At 41.8% G+C, this 15,447-nt stretch overlaps 2 protein-coding genes across 2 annotated transcripts in view; one reads left to right on the top strand and one right to left on the bottom strand.

The window, feature by feature from the left end:
* Positions 1-1,351: 1,351 nt before the first annotated feature.
* LOC133646090 (low-density lipoprotein receptor-related protein 1-like) overlaps positions 1,352-15,447 on the bottom strand; it is a 64,988-nt gene continuing 50,892 nt past the window's right edge. The window contains exons 26-33 of the mRNA XM_062041088.1: positions 11,160-11,289; positions 10,941-11,067; positions 10,710-10,861; positions 10,508-10,632; positions 8,078-8,452; positions 2,100-2,289; positions 1,816-2,020; positions 1,352-1,732 (exon numbers count right to left, since the gene is read on the bottom strand). Of these exons, the coding sequence (XP_061897072.1) occupies positions 1,352-1,732; positions 1,816-2,020; positions 2,100-2,289; positions 8,078-8,452; positions 10,508-10,632; positions 10,710-10,861; positions 10,941-11,067; positions 11,160-11,289 (1,685 nt within the window). The remainder of the gene's footprint in view (positions 1,733-1,815; positions 2,021-2,099; positions 2,290-8,077; positions 8,453-10,507; positions 10,633-10,709; positions 10,862-10,940; positions 11,068-11,159; positions 11,290-15,447) is intronic.
* Positions 6,133-7,501, top strand: LOC133647035 (delta-type opioid receptor-like). Its single transcript, XM_062043089.1, has 2 exons — positions 6,133-7,070; positions 7,161-7,501. Exons 1-2 carry the CDS (start codon positions 6,324-6,326, stop codon positions 7,344-7,346), a joined length of 933 nt encoding a protein of 310 aa, XP_061899073.1. The 5' UTR covers positions 6,133-6,323; the 3' UTR covers positions 7,347-7,501.

Here is a 15,447-nt window from a genome sequence, read left to right as displayed (position 1 = left end):
TTGATGCCTTCAGTGACAATCTACAATGTAAATAGTCATGAAAATAAAGAAAACACATTGAATGAGGAGAAGGTGTGTCCAAACTTTTGGCCAGTACTGTATGTACACACACATGTATGTATATACATGCACACACACACACACATATACATATATATATATATATATGTATATATATATATATATATATATATATATATATATATATATATATATATATATATATATATATATATATATATATATATATATATATATATATATATATATTTAAATACATATATTTACACATATACATATATATATATATATATATATATATATATATATATATATATATATATATATATATATATATATATATATATATATTTAAATACATATATTTACACATATACATATATATATATATATATATATATATATATATATATATATATATATATATTTAAATACATATATTTACACATATACATATATTTATACACACATATATATATGTACATACATATACATACAATAATTGATAAATGGGTTATACTTGTATAGTGCTTTTCTACCTTCAATGTACTCAAAGCGCTTTGACACTATTTCCACATTCACCCATTCACACACACATTCACACACTGATGGCGGGAGTTACCATGCAAGGCCCTAACCACGACCCATCAGGAGCAAGCGTGAAGTGTCTTGCTCAAGGACACAACGGTCGTGACGAGGTTGGTAGAAGGTGGGGATTGAACCAGGAACCCTCAGGTTGCTGGCACGTTCGGCCACTCTACCACCACGCCACGCTGTCTCCATATAAATTGTGGATAGCCCACAATTGTTTCCTTTATTATTAATTTTGTTATTTCACACATTCAAAATAAATAAATAGCTTATCAGGTATTTCTAATAATCTAAAAACATGCATCTAATGAAATGTATGCATGAGTAAAATGGTATTGAAGTTGTTTTACACAGAAAAAGGGACAAAAAGAAAAAAACGTACTTGGAATCCTTCAAACCATGCCCCTTGTACTCAAGCCAATTGTGTATCATCACCCCACTTCTGAAAATCCAATTCCGTCCCTGGATTAATTCAGTCTATCATAAATACACTTGAAGAACTCCAACAACTGCTTCTGTGCAGATGATGACAGGCCGCTCACCATCAATGTCACATAAAATAATATTTATGCCGGTGCCTGCCTGCAGGTTGCTTTCAATTGTCAGCCGCGCACCAAAATGAAACAATATAAATCTGTCAAGCATTGTCTTACATTTTACTTTTACTTTTTTACTCAGCTGGTTCTGTTGTTTGTTGACTGATTGCCAGTCAATCACAGGATTTGAGTGAACAGGGATGTCAAGCTGCATGAAAGTCAGCTACGTGAACAACTACACTAGGGGTTAACTTTACAACCTGGATGCCTAAGGGAGATTGGTTTTGGATGATGTTAGATGACTGAGACGGACAACAACTGTTCTGACATCCTGTCATGTTGTCACTAAACAGCCATTGCGCAAATACAGGGGTGGGGAAAAAAAACTTACAGCTGTTAGTATCGTTGGCCACGGCGACTATTCCCATGGGCTGCTGGGGGATATCAGCACGCAGGACCTTCATGTCTCCTCCGGTGTATTTGTCGGCGCGGAGCACAGCCCTCCTCACCCAGTCTGTCCAGAAGATGTAGTCTTCATACACGGCCAGACCAAACGGGTGCAGAGGTTCATTCTTCAGCAACACCTGCAGGGGGAAGCACGACCACACTGGTGAATTCAGGAGGTGCCAACAAACAGATAAATATATATTCTCTGTGTGTCGCTCACATAGCGCCGACTGCCGTCATACTCGCAGCGCTCTATCTTGTCCAAGGTGGCGTCGGAGAAGTAAAGCTTTTCAGCACGGCGGTCGATAGCCAAACCATTGGGGGTTCGGATATCGGTCCCAATGATGACCAGCACATTGGACCCAGTGAGTGTGGCCCGCATGATACTGGGAGACTGTTCGTTCCAGTTGGTCCAGAACATAAGGCTGTGTGGAAAAAAAGGGGAAATTAACCAAGGAAAGATGACAAATGAGGAGCACGGAAAGGTATTTATGACAGGACAACCTCTGGCACTCGTCGAGGACAAAGGCTCTGGGGTGGTCGTCTCCTGACATGGAGACCACGTTGTGACGGTCAACAGCGCCCCAGCGGCTCTGATCCACAGTGTGGCGGGTGATGGTGGAGGTGGTGTAGCTGGTCCAGTACAACATATCCCAGCCCCTGTGGTATGCCAGACCCTCTACGGAACCCACCTCTGCAACAGCACAGGGGGGCCGAATGACTACAGGCCATTTTGAAGAGCACGGTCTTTTTTCTATATTCAACACGTAAGAACCCAGACCTATTTGTGCTTAAAGGAAAATGATGGGGGATGTACCACAGACCAAGTGGAACACAGGACTCAGACATAATTAAGTTGTTTCTAAAATATTACTCACACAGGAGATCTACGCCTATTGGTGGCTTGGCTTGGCATATTTGCAGATTACTTTTCTCTGCATTAAATTGTAAATAATTGTTCAACTGCACATTTTGTAATAGCGTACACACATTTGTAACACAATATTGTATGCCTGTAAATGTTTCTTAATTCGTAAAACTGACTGTATAATGTATTTAATAACTGTGCTTAGTATTACAAATGTACTCTGAATTGAAGCAAAAAACATACAGTAGTTCCTCTGGAAACTGTAATATATCTCCATATTCAGCTAGCGAGTTTTTCGGGATACAAGTTGTCTCTTGGATAATTATTATGCTTTATATTGCAAACAAAAGCTTCCAAACCGGTAGTTGGTGTAGCAAATGTTTCAGTGAACCCCGTAAAATCCAGCCAAAGCAACTGGTGTCTGATTTGCTACCAATAGCTTATACCTAAAGATTGACATAAATTTGTTCTCCTAACCATGAGAACAAAGAAAGTGAATGTTAAGGAGAGTTCTGAAGAGAAAAAGTATATGATATTCATTCAATTAAAGAAAGAAAGCATCAAAGAATATGAGCGTGTAGTCTACTTCGACCGTAACAATGCCAGTCTGCGTAATATCAAAAGCAGAATAAGTCCATAAAAGATATACCGTATTTTCCGGACGATAAGCCGCACCGGTATAGAAGCTGCACCACTAAATCTTTGAAGATCATATATTAGCTGCATCGGACTATGAGCCACAGATATATACCGGTTCGTTGTGAAATTATATATTTACATAGATTTTGTAAATGTTTATTTACATGCCTTAATTGTTTCCAAACAGTGCCTGTTACATGGCAGTAAAATGGCTGATCAAACAAGACAGAAAAGTAATTGATGTCTGTATTCATCCTTTATGATATGAATACGATTTTCTCACTTTTAGTAAGGTTCAATATTTTTTATCAGGATTCTTCTTCCTTGTATTTTGTAAACACTTTGAGTTTTAACAGTTCCTTAAAAAGGACCTTTTTTGTGCACTGTTTGATTTATTTGCTTAATCCATTCCAGAATTTAGCCAAGAGCGAAGAAAAAACCTTAGGTTAGTTACATTTGTATAAGCCGAAGGGTTCAAACCTTCGGAAAAAAGTAGCGGCTTATAGTCCGGAATATACGATAATAACACCAGCCAAGGATGTCAAATAATATCTAAACGGTAAACATCAAACCATAAAAATAAGGAGTAGCTGCTGATGGTGTGTTTGACGAAGAAGCAGCTGGAAGGAAATACCGTATAGAAGTCCACCCTCAAAGGTATATGTACATTATTATTACATTATTTTATCAAACTACTGTAGTTGTTTGTAGTACATTCTATTATATTGTTTTTCAATACTTCCTTAAGAAAATGCAACTGCAAATGAGGCCCAAAATTAACCCGAAAAAGAGCTAATGGAGATGAGAGAACAGAAGTACGTCACTTCACGTACGGGGCTAAAATGCCGCAGGGGTGGAAGAAAGCGGTCAGAGCCAGGGCCAAGACATCTCCAAGAACCCGGTGTGACTCAAGGCTTTTCTGCAACTAATGCCTCACCAAAAAGGTCACAGCAACTGTTAGGAAGTGGTGTATTATTTTCCTTTGCAATGCCTCACCAAGAGAGGAGGATGAAGAGCACAAATTTAACCTGGGAGTGAGTTAAAAAAAAAGTGACAAGAACCGGCAAAGTTGGAGTAAGTCCCTTGGTTTAAACCGGGGTGTCAAACTCATTTTAGATCTGGGACCACATGGAGAAAAATCTACTCCAGAGTGGGCTGGACTGGTAAAATCACAGCACGATAACTTAAAAATAAAGACAACTTCAGTTTGTTTTCTTTGTTTAAAAATAGAACAAGCACATTCTGAAAATGTACAAATCATAATGTTTTTTTTTTTTTTTTACACTTACATATTGTGGTTAATAGTATTCTATCTTTATTTGTCGTTATTTATATTTTCTGAATAAATGATGTGATAATGTTCATCAGTCAACTCATTGCTAGTCATTTTCAATCTATCAATATTTTTTTTATTTTTTAATCAAAATCAAATTACAGTATGTTATTTATGTAGCTTGATCATTTTCCTCGACTGGTGCACTCGACTGGTTTATTTTGTACATATGTAGCATCATCTACAAAGATACAAAGACTTGATATTGCTACATCCAGTGGACACATTTAGAACAGCTGTTACTTTCATTCCAAAATTTCAGGTACATTTTTATACTTAGCAAACTCATCCCGCGGGCCGGATAAAATCTGTTCGCAGGCCTGATCTGGCCCTTGGGACATACGTTTGACACCCCTGGTTTAAACACAGATGTGTCTATTTAATTTTCTTTTCACGGACAACAGCGATTAGATGTATTTTTGTTAATTGACCCAAACAGTAAGAGTCTATTAATTAAAGTTGTCCCTGGGCTGAATGTGAAGTATTTTAACAGCTGTGGCTGAGAGGTCAGCCAGCTTTATCACCGGATGAAACACTTCACACCCAACGTCGGTGTCCGTAGTGCACTGAGCAGTATGGGCGTGAATCGACATTTGCTGCCGCTACTTGGAAGCAAAGTGGAGGCCTCTCCTCCCACTCAGAGTAGATCGATTCGTCTACTTTTTCCATTTACGTCTTTCTGCTACAGCTTATCAGCATGCCCACGTGCATCTTTGATTCCCCGAAGCTCAGCCATTGGATACCCGGTGCCTGTTTCAAGCCCGTATAAATGGGAGGGTTGTGTCACGGACATCCGTCGTAAAAAACAAACCAAATAAATTATGCTTTTGCCGAAAGACAACAACAGTTTCAGTTCATCTACACACTGATCACTGATCACAGATCACAATCCCATTTATATAACTGTTCTGAGCTATGCTGATAATACTGACACTGCTCTGTGGCACTGATTTGAAGCAAATAGAAGGTCCGTACTTGTTATCAGCAAGTCAATAATTACCCTGATTTCACACTAACAGACACTTCATTAGGTACACTTACCTGCACTAATCAGAACCGATGAAAGAGCTGTATCAACAATTCTGCAAATTCTCACTGCAAACTGCAGCCAAAGTAAAGAACAATTAAAACCTTGGTGACAGTGTCAATAAAAAATGTGTGTTGAGATCTTTGTAAAGGCACTTTTTTTTAAACAGCTTTCGTACTGGATCCTTATTAGGTTGAGCAAATGTTGTGGCCAGTGCGTGTACATCACATGACCCATTTGCAGACGTCTCTTGTGCAAAATATTCACATTGTTTTGTGAGTTGAACAGAAACAACTGAGTCTGGGAAGAAAAAAAACCTACAAACGTATGTTTGGCTTCCACAGGGACCACCCACAGTGAGCAGGCCACCCAATCTCCGTCCTGCTCTGTCATAGTCAGTCCAGAGTTCACCTGCCGACGACTCACCTTCATCTAGTCGTTCTGTAAAGGTATTCAACGTCACTTTTCCTCCACCGCCGGCTTGTTTGCCTCCTTGGATGTCTCTGCCTGCCAGCCTGGGATGTCACGAGACGGGAAACCCCACGCGAAGCTCAAACCTATTTTCCAGGATTGACTCAGTTTGGAATGTCTTAACAAGCATGGATTTATTTCTATGGCTGCGCATTAATGGACCAATGTCAGGAGGCAGCGTGTCTACGGTGTGTATGCATACTTAACAATAACAGGCTCCCTGTGGTGTGTTTCATCATTGACGGTTAGAGGACATTGTTTTTGTTTTCCTGCGTAAACTGCCATTCACCCGTAATGTCAGCAATCCCTTCCAGTCCAAGGTCCTATTTGCAGTTTTATGAGCACCACGAGCATCATTACGAAGGCAAAGGCTAAACTGAAGACATAAAAATGCTGCCGAGAAATTCTTCAGGTGCAGATGATCTGCTGGGAAACAGTAGTCACAGCAGGCCAGGCAATGTGGAGCAGGTCCTTGTCCCTTTTTTTGATGTCCTAATCCTGGTGTTGGGGTTAGCAGGCCACAGCACAGTCATGTTCATCCTCTGTCGGAGGCACAGGAAGAGAGCGGGTCAGTCTGCACAGAGCTCCATGACAGGAACGGGTACAGACGTCCTACTGCTGGCCCTCAGCTCTGCGGACTTGCTTCTTCTCGCCACGCTTCCTTTTCACACCGCCGCCATCGCCATGCAGCAGTGGCCATTTGGAGACTTCCTGTGTCGCATGGCGGGCTTTTTGGGATCGGCCTGCTCCTCAGCCAGCGCCTTCACGCTGTCCGCCCTCGCCGTGTCACGCTACATGACGGTGGTGCACCCTGCCACAGCTTACCGCCTCCTCTCTCCTCGCCGGGTTGCCATGGTGGCTACGCTTCTTTGGGTACCAGCCTGCTGCCTGGCGACGCCTCAGTTTGTGTTCCGCTCAGTTGGAATTTTGGGAACCCCTCCCGGCAGTTCCGACGGGCTTACTTGCTTCGCTTTCTTGTCGCACAAAGACCAGCTAATTTACGGATTGTTCCATTTCCTTTTAGCTTTCTTGCTCCCGCTAATCACCATCACCATCGCATACGGAAACATCTACTTGTTCCTGTGGAGGACTCAGAACGCGGGCCAGGCTCCACAAGTAGAACGCTACCAGAACAAGGTAACCCAGACATCTGCAATGCTGGTTCTGGCATTTACTCTATGCTGGCTGCCTTCTTATGGCCTGATGCTGGCCTTACTGTCTGATCAGAGCTCAGGTGCCACCGGCACCTCGCCACGTTACGGTGCGTTCACCGTGTTCTCGCGACTCACGGCCATTGCGTCCACCGTCCTAAACCCAATGCTGTATGTGCTCACGTCCCAGAAGTTCAGACAGGATCTATTGAGGTTGTTCAAGAAAGAAGGGCAGAGAGCCAGTGGGGGTGCGGCTACCTGATTGAGGCCATTAATCACCAGATGATCCACAGCCCTGGGAGCTACACAGTACAACTAATCATTTACCATTAAAGTCATTGCCAAGACGATCATCGTTGCAAGGAATGAGCGCTTATATCATTAAAGTCACTTGAAAAGAGTGGTGAAATAACTCAAACAAAGCTTTTCTGTCTGTTTGTTCATTAAAGTGTTTAACTGCACAATGGAATAAGATCCAATAATACAGATGTACCCACTACACTGTGATTACAAGGTTAAAATGCTGACACCGTCAATTTTTTATCAAAGCTGAACACTGAATAATTATTTTAAACGGCTTTTGAATTGGAAACAATTGTTCAGCATCACCTAATATTGTTAATTTATTAAGTAAATTTTGTGGTGCCAAGCACAAAAAAAGTGTCAAATTGAGTTGTTTTCAGATAAAGAATCCATTTAGCATGGACACCCAATATAACATACAGATCTTAATTAGTCAAATGTAATATTACCTACATTTACTTAAATGTTTTATAAGTTACTTAATGTAGTCCATCACTTGGACTGTGGTCTATCTTCCATCATTTTCATTTGAGCACAAATTCGTCTGGCTTCTTTTTTTTTTTTTACATCTTTGAATATAAAAGGCGTAAAAAACATCGTGAGGAACTGATTATGAATTACAGGCGCACATCAAATGTGAAAATGTTGTAGATGAGGCAGAAAATCAAATTATATAGCGGTAATACTCACTCTCGACCACAGTCTTGCGGTCAGACCCATCATCAGAGATCTGCTGGATGTTGCCAAAGTGGATGTCACTGAAAAAGATCCGGTTGGCTCCCTTCCCCCCGCCTCCGCGGTAATCAAAAGTCAGCGCGATGACGTTCTTCATGTGCTCAGCGTCCTCAAACGGCTTGATGGGCGCATTTAGGTTGTTTTCGTCCGACAGGTGAACACTCTTTAGTATGGTGCGCTCCGAGTAGAGCAGGAAGCCGTCGTAGTCGCGGCAGCTGCTTCCGTCTTCAGCCAGCATGCCGTGGGCACAGGCGCACGTGCGCTGTGCGTTGCCGCGGTAAAGACAAAGCTGCTGGCACCCGCCGTTGTTGCCTTTGCACACGTTTGTTCCTGTAAAAGGACATGAAGAGGTTATTGAACAAACCTTGTTAATTAATCAAGGGGGCGGCGTGGTCAGGAGGGATAGCGGGTCGTACAGTAACCGAAGGGTAGGTCGTTGGAAATCCATTTCCTCCTTCCCTGTCACAGCTGTCGTGTCCTTGGCGAATGCACTTTACTCACGTTTTACTTAAGTTGCCCAAACAAGGATGCTTCACTGACTATTTCATCTAATAACATTGCTCAAATGATCTCAAATTCAACCAGATGTGTGACAACTACTGGTGTAAAGGTACATGTACTTCTAATCCAATTTTTTGATGCAGAATTTTTGGTTCATTACACAGGCGTACCAATTTCCAAAATGGTACAAATTCATTAGGAGACAGAAAGTGTGCCTCACGCCACTTGCCAACTACATAAACAATTACATTGCAGTTCAGCATTTGGGTAGTTAGAGTCATGGCTAGAGATAGTGCCAAAGAGGAGTCAGAGCTTGAAATGATGGCGGACACGTTTTGGGTGATGAGCGATCAAGCTGGGGATCGAGCCAACATTTAAAGTCTCCTCCAAGTATCAAATAGTACATTGACATGTCAGGGAGATTCAGAAAAATACGTTTGAAAAAGGTGTCATCGTCATAGGGGAACTGGGGTGTTGGAAATCTGGCCAGTGACAATAACATACGTGTACCTCCCAGAAATACTACTCGAGTATATGAAAGGAACAGATTTATGGAGCAAAATAGCAACTCCTATTGTGCCTCTTCCACTTTAAGCAACTGCGAAGAAACAAACAACACAGTAGGCGCCGGAAATGTGACATCTAGTTAACAAATAAAGTGCACTAAGGTATACGTTTGAACAAGATGAAAAAAGGCAGTTTAATTACAGCTTACTATCCAAACCTATTCCTTCAATCGACTGTGAAAAAAATATATAAAGAAGACTGATATAAAACCAGAAAATTAGTCAATAAGGTAATACAAAATACTTAGTAGTCACAGACCCATAATGGCGGTGGCCAGCTAGCATGCTAGCATGCCTCTTACATCGGAAAATACAGTAGGTGGAAAAATGTCTAAATTATTTTGTTTATATCTGATTATTAAATTAAGCAAAATATAAAAAGATGGGGGATCTCAACCTGAAGTGTTCTAAGAAAAATGATTGTATTCAAAGAGCTGAAAGCCCAGCTCGTGTGTGCGCTTGAACAGTTTTGACACAATCAAATTATTCAAGGTTTTGAGCTCTTCGATCAGGGTTTTGTTTTGGTTCTCAAGCACAGCCACTTGATTCTGCAGGCATTTGACATATTCTAAATCGTCTGTTGTGAAAGTCTCTTGTTTGGGAACACTTGGCCTTCCCAGTAAAATATGTAAATACACAAAGACAAGTGGATAAGACAAAAGCAATGCGCCGCCATTGTTCAGTAGAGTTGGGCAACTATTAATGCTGCACTTAAAACAAAAAATGCTGCACCAAAATCATAAAATGATCGCATTATTTATGAATATACGTATATTACTCATGCAATTTATTTTGACTGCTCCTTAACCTTAATCGTGTATGATTATCTGAAAGACGGCGCAGGTTTGTTTTAGGGTCAGTGATCAGGTCAATGCATACAACAGTGCAAAGATGAGTGAAGAGAATTCGACTGGTGTGCTCGCTGGCAAATTTCACTCCAGAATACACCCTGGCTGGACTTTTGATAAAACTGCTAAAAAGTTTTTAGCAAATAAATGATGTGCATTCAAGTGAAATATTTTGAGAAATGGTCCTGGATAGATTTTCTGCCAATAAAAAATGTTGTGTTCAAATATTAGGGTATTTTATTAAGTTAATTTAAAATATGCAAGCAACTAATAACTTCTGATTAATCGCAATTAATCCAAACTTAAAAATGTCTTCATCTGATTAAAAAGATAATTGTTTGACAGCACTACTAAAAATTCAATAATAATTTACACTATTCAAACTGTTACTGTTGTTGTACTTGTCTACATCATTCTACTTGTTTTATTATAATTGTGTCCAGTGTGTTCATATGTTATAAGAGATTCACCTTGCTGCCTGGCCCTGTTGAAGACCTTAATATCCTTGAGTTGCACCCCAATCTCGGTCCTCAGAGACACCGAGTCTTTGGCGTTGTCTTTACTGCCTCTCTTTATGGAGCCCTTGGCATGAGTTCTGCATGAAAACAGGCGAAGGGCAATAAGGAAGAAAAGTGTCTCACTGGTAACAATCAAGTAAGGACTGCGTCTAACCGGTCACTCCAGTAGATATAGTCCTCAAACACGGACACAGAGAACATGTCCATGTTCTGGTTGGACAGTACCACTTCCCTGTTCTCTCCCGTCTCCAGATTGATGCGCTCGATTTTGTCAGTACTGGCGTCGCACCAGTACAGCATACCATCCTGTGCACAGGAAAGGTGTTTTTAAATAAAATCTATCATTCTTACCATAGCTTGTTTTGTGTGGTTTGTTTTACTGTACCTCGTAGTCAATGGAGATACCATTGGGCCAGCTAATACTGGAATTCACCAGAACAGCCCTTTGCGAGCCGTCCAGTCGGGAGCGTTCAATACGAGGGTACTGACCCCACTCTGTCCAGAACAAGTAGCTGCACACACACACACGGGCACAAAGATGACACCTCGAGTAATCAATCAAGAGAGAAATAACCACCCATAGTGATAATTGTTGCCTTCTCACCCTTTCTCAGGGTGGACAGTGATTCCGCGAGGCTTGTCCAAGCCCTGGGAGATAACCACGTAGCGGAAAGAGCCGTTCAGGCGGGCCACCTCAATCACATCGAAGCCTTGGTCTGTCCAGTAGATGTTTCCTGTGGTGACACCAAAAGGAATAGTAATGTTCTACAACTCCTAGAGCATGTGGATTATACTACCGGTAGTTGTATAGGAGTAGAAACCAGGGGGACGTCTCCCCCCAAATATAGGAGACAGACTGTAAATATGGCTTGTTTGTAATGTCTTGCTATTAGTATACTCATATTTAGAAAGCATGTATTTTGGTGAAATCCTCTTAATCCTGAGATTGTCCATTATTTGATTGATAACTTTGTCAATGTTCCCAAGTAACATCAACACAAAATGTTTGTCATCTCTTCTCAGCACGGCATGGCACCAATAAAAGCTGAAACAAGAGCCGGACATACTCAGTTCTTTTTTTTTTTAATCTATGATAACACCAGTGGGATGACACACCTCCTCCCATCATCAGACACACACCCACGCGCGCATGTGCGCACACACACACCCACACCCACACCCACACCCACACCCACACCCACACCCCCGCAAGGAAACAAACAAGCACGCACACTCACACACAAACACACGCACACACATTATTGTATTTCTTACCTTCTTGAGACCTTCGAACCAAATGAAATCTCTATTTTTAGTTTTTTGTAATCTGCTTAAGGCCGATGACAAACGAGTCACGGACCACAGATGGCCCCTGTGCCGCACTTTGGGAAACACAGCTGTAGAAGCTAACTGTTAATGGGGTTCACCGTCCGTGACTGCTCGCCGTCTGTTCGCTGTTGCGAAAAAGGCTAAGTATCGCTCTATCTGTGTGCTTTTAATTGTTCTACAGCTTTCTTTATCACTTCTCAAACATATTTAGTGGTACTATTTAACTTGCAAATCACCCGATCTCTGTCCCACCACCCTTTCCTCAGCTAGCTAGCTGCTAACCTAGCGCGGAGAAAGGCAGCGCCGGTCAGAAGGTAAGTAGGAAGCTACTCCCGCAGACCGCGACCACTTCCCTGAGGACAGCAGGAACTTCACTCTGTGACAGAAAACACTGTGAGTAATGGCTTCCTGCGCGTCTTGCACCATACTCACGGAGAGGTTGGCTCTGCTAGAGGGCCGTGTCCGCCAGTTAGAGCAGAGTAATGTCGTAACTTTAGATGTTGCGGACACATCTGCTAGCGTTAGCTGTAGCGAGCTAACTAGCCCAGCTTGTAGCAGTCCTAAGCGGCCTACAAGCTACGGTGTACCGGTTGAGACGCATAATAGATATAGCTCTTTAGCTAGTCCTACACCCCAGTCTACCGGGCACCACACCTTAGTCATAGGGGACTCCATCACCCGAAACATAAAGCTTAGCAAACCAGCCACAGTAAAGTGTATCCCCGGGGCCAGAGCACCTGACATTGAAGCTAATCTTAGGGAGCTAACTCGCAACAGGCCTAGTAAACACGTACGACAGGCTAATCGCACCACTAATTATGCGAATATAGTTGTACACGTTGGCTCCAATGACACTAGAATGAGACAGTCAGAGATTACAAAGAGAAACATAGCCAGGACTTGTGATCTCGCCAGAAAGATGTCCAGGCATCGAGTAATTGTCTCTGGCCCCCTGCCTGCGAGAGGCAATGATGAGAGGTATAGCAGATTAGTCTCGCTTAACAAGTGGCTGTCTATCTTCTGTAGGCAACAGGGACTAACGTTTATTGATAACTGGCCCTCTTTCTGGGGCAAACCAGGCTTGCTGATGAGAGACGGCCTTCACCCTAACCAGGAAGGCGCCATCATCCTGTCTAGAAACATAGACTACTATTTAAGTCTCACTTGACTGACTACACTAGAGCAAGCCCGGTCACAGGCAATTACAATGTCTGTTAGTCCGGGTGAGGAGTCAGTTAAGCTAGAACTAGCCAGCGCCAGGCTGGATAATCCATGTACGCATAGCAATTCTCTTAGAATAATACACAATTCACATAATATTTTTTCTGTTGTGTCTGTGTCAGAGGTGGAAATGCATTCTACTGAGGTGGCAAATTATGATATGTCCAGTCTATTGCAGCACCAAGCAAACAATCGGAAAATTCCCGTCATATCAATTCCTAGATATGGTCGAAACTATTTAAAGTGCACTACGCATAATAAACGTAACATTGTTAATATTGCCACTACGGATAATCTTAACAAAAACTCGTCAAAACAGCCCAATACCTATAATATGGGCTTTTTAAACATAAGATCATTGTCTCCCAAGGCGTTATTAGTTAATGAGGTCATTAGAGACAACAATCTTAACGTCATTGGTCTTAGCGAAACCTGGCTCAAACCAGACAAATTTTTTGCGCTCAATGAGGCATCTCCTCCTAACTATACGAATGCGCATGTTGCCCGTCCTCTTAAAAGGGGAGGGGGTGTCGCACTAATATACAATGAAAATTTCAACCTTACCCCTAACCTAAATAATAAATATAAATCGTTTGAGGTCCTTACTATGAGGTCTGTCACACCGCTACCTCTCGACCTGGCTGTTATCTACCGCCCCCCTGGGCCCTATTCGGACTTTATCAGTGAATTCTCAGAGTTCGTTGCTGATCTAGTGACGCACGCCGACAATATAATCATAATGGGGGACTTTAATATCCATATGAATACCCCATCGGACCCTCAGTGCGTGGCGCTCCAAACCATAATTGATAGCTGTGGTCTTACACAAATAATACATGAACCCACGCATCGCAACGGTAATACAATAGATCTAGTGCTTGTCAGGGGTGTCACCACCTCCAAAGTTATGATACTTCCATATACTAAAGTAATGTCCGATCATTACCTTATAAAATTTGAAGTTTTGACTCATTGTCAACAAGCTAATAATAATAATAACTGATATAGCGGCCGCAACATTAATGCTGCCACAACGATGACTCTTGCTGACCTACTGCCTTCGGTAATGGCACCATTCCCAAATTATGTCGGCTCTATTGATAACCTCACTAACAACTTTGACGATGCCTTGCGCGAAATTATTGATAGTATAGCACCGCTAAAGCAAAAAAGGGCCCCTAAAAGGCGCACCCCATGGTTTACAGAACAAATTAGAGCTCATAAATTATCATGTAGAAAACTGGAACGCAAATGGCGCGCGACTAAACTTGAGGTTTTCCATCAAGCATGGAGTGATAGTTTAATAACTTATAAACGCATGCTTACCTTAGCTAAAGCTAAATACTACTCAAATCTCATCCGCCTCAACAAAAACGATCCTAAATTTCTGTTTAGTACAGTAGCATCGCTAACCCAACAAGGGACTCCTCCCATTAGCTCCACCCACTCGGCAGATGATTTTATGAATTTCTTTAATAAGAAAATTGAACTCATTAGAAAGGAGATTAAAGACAACGCATCCCAGCTACAACTGGGTTCTATTAACACAAATACGACTGTATATACGACGGACACTGCCCTCCAAAATAGTCTCTCTATTTTTGATTAAATAATATTAGAGGAATTATTACAGCGTGTAAGTGGGATAAAACAAACAACATGTTTACTTGACCCATTTCCTGGGAAACTTATCAAGGAACTGTTTGTATTATTAGGTCCATCAGTGTTAAATATTATAAACTTATCACTTTCCTCCGGCACTGTTCCCCTAGCATTCAAAAAAGCGGTTATTCATCCTCTGCTCAAAAGACCTAACCTCGATCCTGACCTCATGGTAAACTACCGACCGGTCTCCCACCTTCCGTTTATTTCCAAAATTCTCGAAAAATTGTTGCACAGCAGCTAAATGAACACTTAGTGACTAACAATCTCTGTGAACCTTTTCAATCTGGTTTCAGGGCAAATCACTCTACGGAGACAGCCCTCGCAAAAATGACTAATGATCTATTGCTAACGATGGATTCTGATGCGTCATCTATGTTGCTGCTTCTTGATCTTAGCGCCGCTTTCGATACCGTCGATCATAATATTTTATTAGAGCGTATCAAAACACGTATTGGTATGTCAGACTTAGCCTTGTCTTGGTTTAACTCTTATCTTACTGACAGGATGCAGTGTGTCTCCTATAACAATGTGACCTCGGACTATGTCAAGGTAACGTGCGGAGTTCCCCAGGGTTCGGTTCTTGGCCCTGCACTCTTTAGTATTTACATGCTGCCGCTGGGTGACATCATACGCAAGTACGGTGTTAGCTTTCACTGTTATGCTGATGACACTCAACT

Source organism: Entelurus aequoreus, linkage group LG01 (genome assembly GCF_033978785.1).
Source record: "Entelurus aequoreus isolate RoL-2023_Sb linkage group LG01, RoL_Eaeq_v1.1, whole genome shotgun sequence".
NCBI lineage: Eukaryota > Metazoa > Chordata > Actinopteri > Syngnathiformes > Syngnathidae > Entelurus > Entelurus aequoreus.
The sequence above is the reverse complement of the archived record's forward strand: the minus strand, read 5'-3'. Positions and strand labels throughout refer to the sequence as shown.